The following is a 12,681-nucleotide window of genomic DNA, read 5'->3' as shown; positions in this document are numbered from 1 at the left end:
ATGCTGCCCATCTGTAACAAATTCAAAAGGCTAGCAGAGGGTGTAAAGAATTCTCCCCTGAGCATCTGTACTTCCATGTCAGCTCAGACTGTGATTCCAGACTTGATTTTATATTATTGTACCACACTTTCTAGCCTGGGTATTGGAGACCACATTCACTGTGAGAATAAGGATCTTCAGCCTTCACAAGAAACAGTAGAACAGTTTTGAAGCCCAGAGTTAAAACATAGGGCTATTTTATAAATATATGTAGTGTGACCAGAAATGGTAGGTCAATCTTTTGAGAAGTTTGTGACTACAAAAACATAGATGTCTGTACAGCAAGACCACCACCAATGCCAAAATGCAAAGCAACCTGAAATGTATTCTTTTATTTGTATTCAAGAGTAAAAATACTGGGAAGGTTTGCATATACATTCCAGTTAATTGAGGTCTAGATTAACTTCAACAGGAAGAGAACACTTTTTCCAAACTGAGCTTTGGGCTTCTATTGTGTTTGGTTTTAATAAAATGTATTTGCACACCTAGGAAATAGTTATGTTTGGTGGAAGGAGCCTTTCTTGCTTTCAAATTGAATTATGTTCATATTTCATCGAGGAAAATATGAAAAGAGGGAGAAGAGATACAGTTCTGAAAGTGTTTTATCAAAATCTTGTGTGTTTCCATTACTATGGCATTTTGCATTTTTGAAGATGGTGAGATAAATTCATGACACTATTTAATGGATAATTCACTAAATCTCACTGAAATTATGGAATGGGAGAGATGATCTTGTCTATTGCATTCTGTGGATTTTAGATAAAAGTAATTATATTAGATACAAATGCTACCCCCCCCCCCCAAAAAAAAAAGAATGGAAAGCCTGAACTTCCTCATCAATATTACTGGTATTTAATTCAGTAATAAGCTTATCATTTCCTCTATTAGAACCTCCCTTCACCCCTCTAAATCTTGTTCTTTTATACAAGAGATTTTGGAAACATCATTAATTCATTTTTTTTTTAAATTGAAAAAATATAATTGAACTGTAGAAAGAGGATTCTAAAGTCTCAAAAGCAATGCTATGATGCACACAGGTAAGAACTGGTAACTTTCTCTGTAGTGCTATACATTAACTGGTGATTCATATCTAATTTTAGGCAAACCTTCTCAAAATTGTGGATTTTTTCAGATTAAGTCAGTACGTGTAAAGTCTAACCAATGCTCAATAGAAAGACATCCTGGAGTTATTAGGGAATTATGAAATGCATTAGACATGAAGTCTAAATCCAGTGAATCCAGGGATTTAGTAAGAAACAGCTTGCAACTGCAATTAACTTCAGCTACTACTTTGTAATCAGAGCAGTGATGGAGGATGGATGCACAAGGAAAAACAGCTTTAGCAAATATTAATGTGAAAGTAAATATCAATTTCTTTTGGCTATATTTTTACCACTTACACTTTCTGTGATACTTGAAATTTACCTTCTGAAAAATCTCTAGAAGACAGATAGAGAAGTGATTGAAAATCAAACTCCCACGTTTGGAGAACAGAAGTTTGTCTTTTAAAGCTGTAGAAGTACACATTTCCAAATATTTACAGGTTTACTTTTGATGTTTAACTATGCCTATGAAGCCACATGTCTGGTAGCATAAATAGTTTTTGTTTTCAGGGGGCCAAGCTCTTCAAGATTCTAGATGGCTCTATCTCTTATGTACTTAAGCTGATGCTGAATGTTTAAGCACACAAGACTAATCTCTAAAGTTAATAAACTACAAATTATTAAAATAAGCAAATATTTCAGCATTTCTCTGAATCATCTTTAAGGTTGACTGTGACAGTAAAATTTCTTCCATACCATTTTTGATTGAAGCTAAATTTCATTAGTATCCGTATTTAAACTCCCATAGTATTTTATATTTAAACTACCTGTTTGAAAGAATAAATTCAATTTGAAGCCACTTTGAAAATATTCCTCATAATTTTTGTTTACATCCCCTCATTCAATTCCTTTTAAGGGAATATCCCAAAAGAGATTTTATTGCCTTTAAGAGGAAAAAAAAAAAAAAAGCCAACTGCTCAGCATTTGGTAAAAGCTCCCATTGCATGAAAGCCATGTGAAAATAAATGTTTGAATGGAAAATTTTACTTGCCTTTTTCCAGAAGGTCTCATAAATGTTAGTGATAAAAAATGAAATTCTGAAAATGCACTTTGCCATCTTCTGTTGTTTGAGTTACCCTACCATCCGTGCCCTTATTTATTTTAATTGCCTTTTCATTTAGAAAAATGAAACTAAATTGCAGCATGGACTGCTACAAATTTCTTTTAGATGCCACTGAGCAGATTATTTAAAAGAAAACTGCTGTCATTTAAACTGTTTAAAGATAGCAGCCAGCTTTCCAAAGGTGCTCAGTAGTCAACCACACCAAGGGTATGGCACAGACAATGAATGATCATTTTCCTATCCTTGCTGTCAGAATCCAGAGCCTGTGGATGTTTCTATAGATCTTCATGCCTTTCATGTGTTTTAGAGCAGAGAGTCACAATCTCTGTAAAATGTTAAATTGCCAGTCAGTGGTTGACAGAATTGCATGTTGGAATTTTGCTTCTTTGGATAATGTCTTGCCAAGAGAGCCCCAAAAATTTCCAGAATCAGTGATGTTTAACAGAACACCTTCATGAACACCATCTTCAACATTTCTGTAACCAGGAGTTATGAAATTCAGCAATGTTTTCAAGGAATCTTTTGATGCTCTTTACTGTGTGAAACTAATTAGGCCTTAAGTGTTTTTTCCTGAAGTGGAAAGATAAATTTTCCTGAGAGGATGAGGAAGAGGAGGAGCTGGACAGACACAGGCTCCTAATAGTCAGAATAGCTACAGGAAAATATTATAAGAACAACACATGGAAAAGATGAGGCCCCAGGCATACAGTGAGGATTCAGTGCCAAAATCTAACAAATGTAGGTGAACTCAGTATTCTGGAACCTCAGTGAAACTTAAGGACTTGTGATAGCAGCAGAACAAGTTTTTCTAGTTACCCTTTTAGGCTACAAGTTTCATACACATAAAAAAAGGGTAAATGAAACACTGCTTGATTTCATTAGAGGTGATATTTTTTGGCCACATGTTAGATAATAAGAACACAGATTCTAGGAATAATGTTTTCAGAGAGAATTTTACCTCCCATTAATTCAGCCAAAGCCTCCAGAAAATGATGAAATTTGTTAATAAAGGTTGAACAGCTTTAGTATGGATTTTTTATAAGGAAACAGCTGTTGATTTGCAAGGGTAGTAGCTGAGTCTGAAGGCCACAAGATATGATAAAGAATAAGCAGGTGGTTCAGAGTAAACAATTTAATGTGGCTTTTGTAATTTATTTGAGAATTTAATACATACCCTGATATTAAGAGGTTATGTGAAGATCACTGAGCTAATAGTGATCAGGTATGTGGTGCTGGAGGGCAGCTACAGAGAGAAAAAAGCCAGCCAAATGTACTGTCAGATAAATAAACATAATGCTACATGTCCTGCAAAATGAGATTTGAGCAGTTAAAAGGTGCCAGAAGAGCCTGAGTGAAATGAAATCTGCACATAAAAAAGACACATTCTGAACTAGAAAATGTTTGGTTACCTATTCCATAGTAGTTGCTCAGAAGAGAATTGTCACTACCTGCAAACCCAAACTGCAGACCAGAGCCCTCCTATGTGAAAACCACAAAAATTCTTTGATCACAGAGTAACAGAATGGTTGATGTGGGAAAGGGTCTCTGGTCCAAACCTCTGATTGAGCAGGGCCACCTAGACCCATTTGCCCAGGCCCATGTCCACACAGGTCTTGAATATTCCCAAGGATAATTCCACAACCTCTCTGAGCAGCCTGTGCCAGTGCTTGGTCACCTTCACAGTGAAAAAGTTTTTCCTGATGTACAGACAGAGCCTCCTGTCTTTCAGTTTGTGCCCTTTGGCTCTGATCCTGTCACTGGGGAGCACAGAAAAGAACCTGGCTTCATCTTCTCTGCACCCTCCCTTCAGTTATAGAATCATAGAATTATTTTGCTTGGAAAAGATTTTTAAGATCAATTCCAACTAATTAACCTAGCACTAAACATTTATATTGTTCAGATCCCTTTGATCCAGGATAAACAATCCCATCTCTCCTTGTCTTTCCTCACAAGAGAGATTTAAAAGTTAATAGAATAGTATAAATTGCCTAATTTGGAAGAGTGCAGTAAGCTGCAGGAAAAGATGCCCTGTTGCTTTTTTTTTTCCCCATTTTCTTTCTTTCTGGAAGTTCAGATGAAGAGTTTCAAAAACACAAACCAAATTTAGCTACCCATTGATTTCAAATGGGATTTAGGTATTGAAGAGCTGACATTTTTTTCTTTTAAAATCTATTCCTCGGTTGTTTTATCTTGAACAGACAGAAGGCAAGATAACACCAGCAGTAAATAAACCATCTTAAATAGAATATTTATTTTTTCCTCTTTAGGGTAAATCCTGTCCAAAGATAATGTACATGACCTCAAGTGAGCACAGTAAGTTTTACAGAGCTGCATTTAGGGGCAAAAATTATGTCTGGATTCAGAGGACTTTTTTTATATATGTACGAAAGGGCTTGGGAGGCAGAAGAGTTAGAAATGCACTTGTATTTAACTTCACTTGAATTTCAAGTTCATAGCATCAAAGAACATAATGTGTTAATTCAATCCTCTGCAATTAGAAGACTATGGGCCATTAGTTGTTGCTTTGGATTACCCTGTCCTTTATTTACTCAGATTCTAAATTACAAAATAATCTGTCCTTCTTTCACCCTACTCATCTAACTATTTATTTTTCTAATCATAGATTGATTAGAATAAAAGGACATACCCTTCCAAAAGCTAATTTAGACAAAGCCTGAAGAAAATATATGCCACATCAAAGTAACACAATGTCTATTTAAAACATTAGTTTTGTTTAATAAAGAGCACTCCTGTTCTCAGAACATCCTATTAACATGAATCAGATAATGTTGATATTTGTCAATAGTATTTTTCAAGATGTAAAAGTTTTACAAGCTCTATATTCTTCAGAGTATATATCAGTAATCATTCTGGTTAGAAAGGCTCCCAGACTGTGAGTGACAGTACTGGGAGAGCTCTTCAGATGTTAACATCTGATTTATATAAGGAGAATGAATGGGCAGTGACTAAGCTATTTATCAACAATTCACATGCCAACTTATTTAAAGAAAACACAGACTCATACACATAGATGGTTATCTATTTATCTCATCTTTTCATGAACATCTTTTTGTAAAACAACTTATAAGTAAAAAGAAGAGATTTTCTAAGCTCCCTATGAGATGGGGATAAAGTGTTTTGTATGTTGATCGGGTTTTAAATATATTTAAATAATTAAAAGGACTAAAGAGTGGGTGTGACATATGTTTTAATGGTGTTAATAATCTACAGTTCACACATTTTAGTAACCTCACCTACTAGCAATTACCTAATTGGCAGATGCATGTAAAGTCACCATTTTAGTGATTCACACCACATAGCTGAAGAGGCTTTTTTAAAAGCTGGAAATTTAACTCTTATGCATTTATGTCTTAATCCCAAACACAGGGCTATACATGTACCTGAGAACTATTAAACCTCATAAGAAATGTGATGGCCCCATACAGCTTGCTATAAGAATCCTCCACAGATTCAGATACCTGTGCTTTTTCATCTGAACTAAAATTGCTGTTATGAAGGTGCCATCAAATTCTTCAGTCAGTGAACATAATCACATCCCATTCAAATAGGACAAAATATGGTAAACAAAACTGTGCCCTTCTGTAGAGCTAATATACTTGTCAAAGTTTGGAAAGAAGTAAAGGATAGCACAACTCCAGAAATGCTTAAAGGTAGCAAAATATTAATTTGGAAATTGTAATTTTTGGTACAAAAGTGGAAACACAAATTCATCCTTTTATACCCAGAGAAGCCTGTGAATTTCCACAAAGTACAGTAAGTGCTGGTAACCTCATGCCAAGAGTGTGACCAGGGTCTAAGATCTACAAAACAGACTCAGATTTATCATCACATCTCACTGATATCACAACCAAATTTTAAATTATATGGGGCCTTTTGAAATGCTCGACCTTGACCTGAGAAATCAGTCTTCAACAACAAAGAGTTTTAAAACCTGAATGTACACAGTGTACTGTTCACAGTTAAGTATTGTACTGATATTTCTTCTCTGCCCCAGTCTTTCCATGACCACTTGACAATTTCCTTCCCCCTCTCTCCTACTGATTACTTCCTACAATGCAACTTATTTAAAACTGTGATTTTTTTTTTCTGCTTCTTCTTTATCTCGCTCATATTTTTTTCTCCTCAATGATTTTTCCCAGGTCTGCTGAGCTCTCCTTACTTTTCCCACCATCTGGCTAGACAGCTGTTACTGATATCACTCAGTGAGTGAGTTGTGAAAACAGTTGTTCAGAAGCTGATTTTACCTGCAGTTCCCATTCTCTGTGGAACTGGAAGTTCTGATGATCAGGGCGAGTGAAATGATGCATGAAACAAATCTCAATGCTTTAGAGAAAACCAATATGGCATAAACACAGCTATACACAGAGACAGCACAGATAGGTCCAGTTTAAGCTAAAATATGAAGAAGCAAGTTGCTAACTATGACAGGAAGAACTCTTAACTACTTCATAAATCAAGGGCCAGCTGTGCTTTCCATGTCAGCTTGATGGAATCTCTGGATAGGCAGGGTAAAAAGTAGAAACTTTGGAGAAAAAGCAAGAGAAACACAAGAAACTTTGACTTACCACTGAAAAACTGATGTGAAATGAAGCAGATGTTGCAGCTGAATTACAGAACAAAAATGCAGAATACCCATATAAAGTGTATAACCTGATTTTGTTCCTCATTCCTTTCTGCCTCCTCCAGTACACTTCTTGGTCCAACAGAGACCAAGTCCTCACAGCCCTGGACTCCATGAAGTATATCATTCTTTTATATACCTTAACACGCTTTATATGCACGCTTTTATAACACGCTTAACATGCTTTATATACCTTAACACAGCCTGCCTAAATCCTGATGTAATTACACAGACAGCTGATCATCATGAGATGAGAACACCACCTACTATCATAATGTTCTAATAATTAAGACTTTTGATCCAAGATGCATAGGAGTATGAGCAGCTTTAGATGTACAAACCATTCTGGAGGTGTCAGCTGGAGTCTGTTGTATAAAAACTTTTTGAGACATACAGTCAAATAGAGAAAAATTTTATAAAACATCTCACCAGATTCTTCAAATTCACTGTTGTATGCATTCCAGGTCTCACTTATACGAAGCAGACTCTCTTCCATGGCTTGGATGTCCATGTAGGGACAGTTGCACTCCGGGAATTTGGGACCACACTGACACCAGCAGTCATTGTCCTTGCAGATGAACTCCCCTTCTGAATTACAGGCAATATAACTCAGAGCTGCCTGGACAAAATGCTCTTGGAGATACTCAGGCAGGATGACCTGAAGACCTGAAGGAAATAAAGTATTTTGTTATTAAATGGAATGGAATGCTTGAGCCAAGCAGCTTCCCCCAACCTATGTAACAAAAAAAGCACCAAACCAAACTAAAAAGATATTAAAGATAACTATATGGCTTTTGTAGGATAATTTACACATCTGTCTAGATTTTGCACTATGTTATATATCTCCTTTCTTAAGAATTAATTTCAGATATATTCCTCACATCTCCTTCTCAGTACAGAACATACATTCCACTAACTAATAACCTGTGTTCTTCAGATTGCACATTTACTGGTGTAATTTCTTCCTAGGGGGATTGTCAAAAACAGAAAGAAAGGATTACATCAACTTCTTGTAAAGAACTGCTGAATGAACAGCTTCAGCAGTGAGAGCTTTGCAGCAGGGAAGCCTGCAGCTGAATTATAATCTTGGTACAAGCAGCTAATGCAAATTTTGAGAGTGATGAGGAAGGGAGAGCAGCCCTGAAAGGCAATGTAAAGAGACAGTATAATCAGAAAAAGAGGTGTGAAAGTTAACATTTCCATTCTGTATTGGTTTTGGTTTCCACATTGCCTTTCATACAGAACAGCTTGTCCAAATAATTCAAGTTATTTCTTCATGATTCTGCAGAGACAAACTAAGATGAATGGCAAAAATTGAGCTGGCAGATATTTTAGAAAAATAAAATTTGGCTTATTTTTCATTTCTTAGAACATTGGCTTTAATTGCTAAGGGACAGTCAATTGGATGTAATGGGTAGGGCTATAAAATATTTAGAAAGGAAATGAATTCTTAAATCTACTAAAGGTTAGCATGGAGAAAGAGTGCTTGATGTTCCCATGGTGTTTCCAAAAGCTCCTGCTATGTCTCAAATCCCTTTGCAAAGTGGGCCATGACATTCAGAGGCCTTGCATGTCATATTCATGCATCAGAACTAGAGAGCAACTGAATCCAAAATTCAGAACATTCATGACCAGAAATCTAGACTTACTTTGATCATTTTTACATGGTTCCAGGGATAGGAATGGCTCTCCTACCGAGACAGGCTGAGAGCTGGAGTTGTTCAGCCTGGAGAAGAGAAGGCTCTGGGGAGACCTGAGAGCAGCTCCCAGTACCTGAAGGAGCTACAGGGAGAGTGACTGGAGAGGGACTTTTAACAAGGGCATGGAGTGATAGGATGAGAGGTAACGGGGAGATTTAGATATTAGATATTAGGAAGAAATTATTTCCTGAGAGGGTGGTGAGACACTGACACAGGTTTCTCAGGGAAGAGCTGAAGCTGTGCCTGGCAGTGTTCAAGGCCAGGTTGGATGGGGCTTGGAGCAACTTGGTCAAGTGGGAGATGTCCCTGCCCATGTCAGGGGGTCTGGAACTAGATGATCTTTAAGGTCCCTTCCAACCCAAACCATCAGATGATGCTGATGATACTAATGTGTTCTAACAAGTATCTGTTGGTGTAGCTACAGTTGTCATCAACCAATCAAAAAGCCATTGCAAGGTATATTATAAATGTTGATTTATTATTTATTGTTATTTTTTATATAATAACAATAATCTTTATGGAGCCAGTGGAGCTTATTTGTGGGCTAAGTGTACTTTTAAGTACATAATTGTGGTAGTAGCTTTATAACCCTTTCAAGTAGAAAGTCATAGCAGAATTGCTTTCTTCTACATCATGTCAAATTTTGTAAAACTGCTGTTACTTGAGCAAACATTTCAGTGTAGTTATATACTTGTAAAATGCCCTGAAACTGTGAAAGAAAATCCCAGATAACCTTGAGTCTTCTTCAACTCTTCCATGATAATTATGAAATAATTTCCACAGTTCTGATAGTCTATTTCTCATCATGACAAGCCAGTGGTATGCATCTGTCTGCTTGTTTTCCAGATTTTAACAGACAAACTGTATGCACATGCTGGAGAGCATTAAAAATGGCAGATTATTTCTGGAGACATTTCACTGCATTCACTGAAAATGACAACTTGTTTAAAAAAATGATTTAATTTTATGACTTTATAATTTTATGACTGTATGGCTTTTTACCTGTTCTGGGGAAAGAGAAAGGAAAGAGGGGAAAAAAAAAGCATACAAATGCTTTAAACAGGAAAATATTCTTTCCCAGACAGATGTTTATAATAAACAGCTACAACTTCTCACTATATGTCCAACTGATTTATGAACTGATATGGAAAACATTTAAAACTGGGAATAATTGTATAGCTATCTGTAACTGCAAATTAAAAATCATGTTCTTTCCTAGTATATACAAAAAGTTATACACGAGTACATGAATTTTAAATAATTTAGTGGTTTTTTCATAGTAATAGTAATAATAATAATAATAACTTGTTTATGCCATGTGTGAGTTACTGAAAAAAAATTATTAAGGGCCTAATACCCTAAAGAATGACTTTTCAAAAATGCTTATATGCCTAATATGCAGGTTGGGAAATGCATCTACTAGAATTACCAAAAATTATTTAGAAATTATACCTTTTCTTCCTTTCCCATTTCATTTATCTTTCTTTCTCTTTATTTCTCTATTCTCTTTTTTATATACAATTATTATTATTTTTTCTGAAAGTAAGATGACTAATCTTCCAGGTTTTCTTAAAATTCCCAAAAGGAGCCTATGGACTCTTCATTATTTAGTCTTTCAAAAACTATATCCAGCTCCTCCTGTGACTCCGTTCATTTCAGTGGGACAACTGCATGAGGTATAAGCTACGACTGTATAAGCACACTAAATGTCATTCTTTTCCTGGTGGAATCTGTGGGAATTCAGGCTGTTTAAAAGGTGTGCAAGTGGCTGCTAAATAGGGTTGTAAAATGTTAAAAGTATTATTCAAATTATTTTCTGATGGGCACAGAAATCTTTTCAATTTCAAAGGCAACACCAGCTACTGACATTTCCTTCACTTTGTCTAGAATGTACTTATTGCACACACACACCAAAAAAAATTAGAAAAATGACCTTTTATGAGGTGGAAGAAAGAAAAACAAATTGTGTGATAAATGTCATCCTGTTCCAAAACAAATTAATGAAATTGCACCTACATACCTTGCAACTGAATCTTATTTTCAGGACTCTGAACCAGAACAGAGCTGACAGAATCTAGGTTGTCATAGTTACTGCAGCCAAGAGGACCAGTCCGTGTTTCTGTTACCTGATGGGAAGGGAATGGAAAAGCATTTGCTATATTATTGAAAACAGACTGAAGAGTTCAGAAGCTTCTTTCATAAAGTTTCCCTGTAATTCAGCCAGCAGTCCATTTCAGAAATAGCTCGATTTAATTACAGAAAGTCTAACTGCAAATGTTTTACAAGCACCACAAACTTCAGGGAGTGCTACTTCTATTGCAGAGAATCCTTACAAATATTTTTGCTGACCAAAAGTTTAAAGTCTATTTATTTCTTCATAGCTGAGACAATTAGAGTGTTTTTAATATATATCATTTATAAAAATGAAGACTGTGATTTTTGCTGATGAAACTTCTGTACATGGCAACTCCTTATTGAAATAATAGAAAAACTGCAACTTTTCCTGTGTAGAACAGCATGAGTTAGAAGTAAACATCTTTCATGAGCTGTGTGTATAATGGTGGGGTTGGTGGGATACATTTCACCAAGGAAAGGCCTAAGATAGTTAGGCATAAAACTCTAGACATCCTGCCTGTTTAAATCACAGAATCCATGACCATGGAATCAAAACACAGTTAAAAAATAGAATGGACATATGTAGAGCTCTGACTTAACAGTTGAGTATTGTGCTTGGCAATGGTTAGTTAGTTAAAAGAGTATTTAAAGTAAAAATTAAGTAAGATTTAAGTAAAACCTTGAAGCCCCAGTTTTGAATACAACCATTGCTATCTTCTGTTGCTAGAGGTTTTGCATTCTGCTCTACGTCTCCTGGACCATAAAACCAAACTATGGGGGATTCAGGAGCTCATTCCCAACACACACAACCCCACTGAACAGCAAACAGAAGGAAGCTTGCTATTTTAACATGTTATTTTGAAAGGAATATGAAGAGTGGCTAAAAGAACTCACAAATGTTCATGTTGCTTAGGATTGCCTTTCTCTCTTATAGTGTTACCATCAGTGGGAAGCTGCAGCTGGATCTTGAAACCACTAAAATTTCACATTTTACAAGATCTCTCGCACTTTTTCAAAGAAAACACAAAATCTTAGGTTATTCCAAGCCTTTGGCACCTTTCAGTCTTTTTAAACCAGTGTTCCTGAGAGTGGAGAAGGAGACCCTTTGCAGTGCCAGCAGCCTGTGGAGAGGACACACAGCACTGGCTGCAGCCAAACCTGGCAGCAAACCTGCCAAGCTGCCCAAGTCAGAATGTGCCCTCCCTGAACACACTTGGCAGTCTTTAATATTTATGCCAGGGCCAGATTTACTGTGTTTTTTGCTTAATCATCCTTAATCAGGACAAAGACCCTTGCAGGGCATCAGATTTGTCTTGGACATGGATGGAATGACAACTTGAATTTACCTGTGACCCTTCAGTCCTCTCCCTCTCCCAGTAAGTGGCCTAAAATTCCACTCAAAAACCTCATTTTTGTGTAGTACCCCCAGCACATAGAGAGGATCCTAATCTGTTTGCACAGTAACACAGCCTGTCACTTACATTAAACAGGATAAATAGCCAGAAGACAATAAAAGAGGGATGAGTGTTGTTATGAGTTTTATCCTAGTTCTGAAATATTATGCTCAGCGTTTGTCTATGCAAATCTTTATTTAAAGATCCATCTATTTTAGTGTTGTTTTGTTTTGTTTATTATTATTATTTCTAACCATTTATAAAGAAAGCAAGGCAGCTTCATAAACTTGTATAAAATGTAGAAACAATAAAGGCAATTTTACAGTTCCTATCCACTCCTATTATTCTCATACCTCCTTAAACTGCAAAATCAGGAAGGGTAGTAAGTAGCTTTATAATTATTGTTTCCCTTTTGGTTCATGCATCTTCATTCTTCATTTGGTTTATGGAAGACATAGGTAGAAACTACCACTGTTTTGATTATGGGAGTGATAGAACTTATTTATTTAGGTGTGCCAAGAGGCAGAGTGGGGAAAAATAATTATTAAATGGCTTTTTTGATGTATTTTTAGAGACTGATTACAAATGCACTGCTTCAAAGGAAAACAATAAATAAAAAAACTGA

The 12,681-nt window shown here is 36.0% G+C and overlaps 1 protein-coding gene across 2 annotated transcripts in view; it reads right to left on the bottom strand.

The window, feature by feature from the left end:
* LOC103529368 (BMP/retinoic acid-inducible neural-specific protein 3) overlaps positions 1 to 12,681 on the bottom strand; it is a 171,602-nt gene that overhangs the window by 47,046 nt on the left and 111,875 nt on the right. For both annotated transcript variants that reach the window (XM_008494798.2, XM_030455307.1), the window contains 2 exons: positions 10,568 to 10,673; positions 7,277 to 7,513 (listed from right to left, as the gene is read on the bottom strand). In XM_008494798.2, coding sequence (XP_008493020.2) covers positions 7,277 to 7,513; positions 10,568 to 10,673 — 343 coding nt within the window. The remainder of the gene's footprint in view (positions 1 to 7,276; positions 7,514 to 10,567; positions 10,674 to 12,681) is intronic.

The sequence above is a fragment of the Calypte anna genome, chromosome 8, assembly GCF_003957555.1.
Source record: "Calypte anna isolate BGI_N300 chromosome 8, bCalAnn1_v1.p, whole genome shotgun sequence".
In the NCBI taxonomy this organism is placed as follows: domain Eukaryota; kingdom Metazoa; phylum Chordata; class Aves; order Apodiformes; family Trochilidae; genus Calypte; species Calypte anna.
The sequence above is the reverse complement of the archived record's forward strand: the minus strand, read 5'-3'. Positions and strand labels throughout refer to the sequence as shown.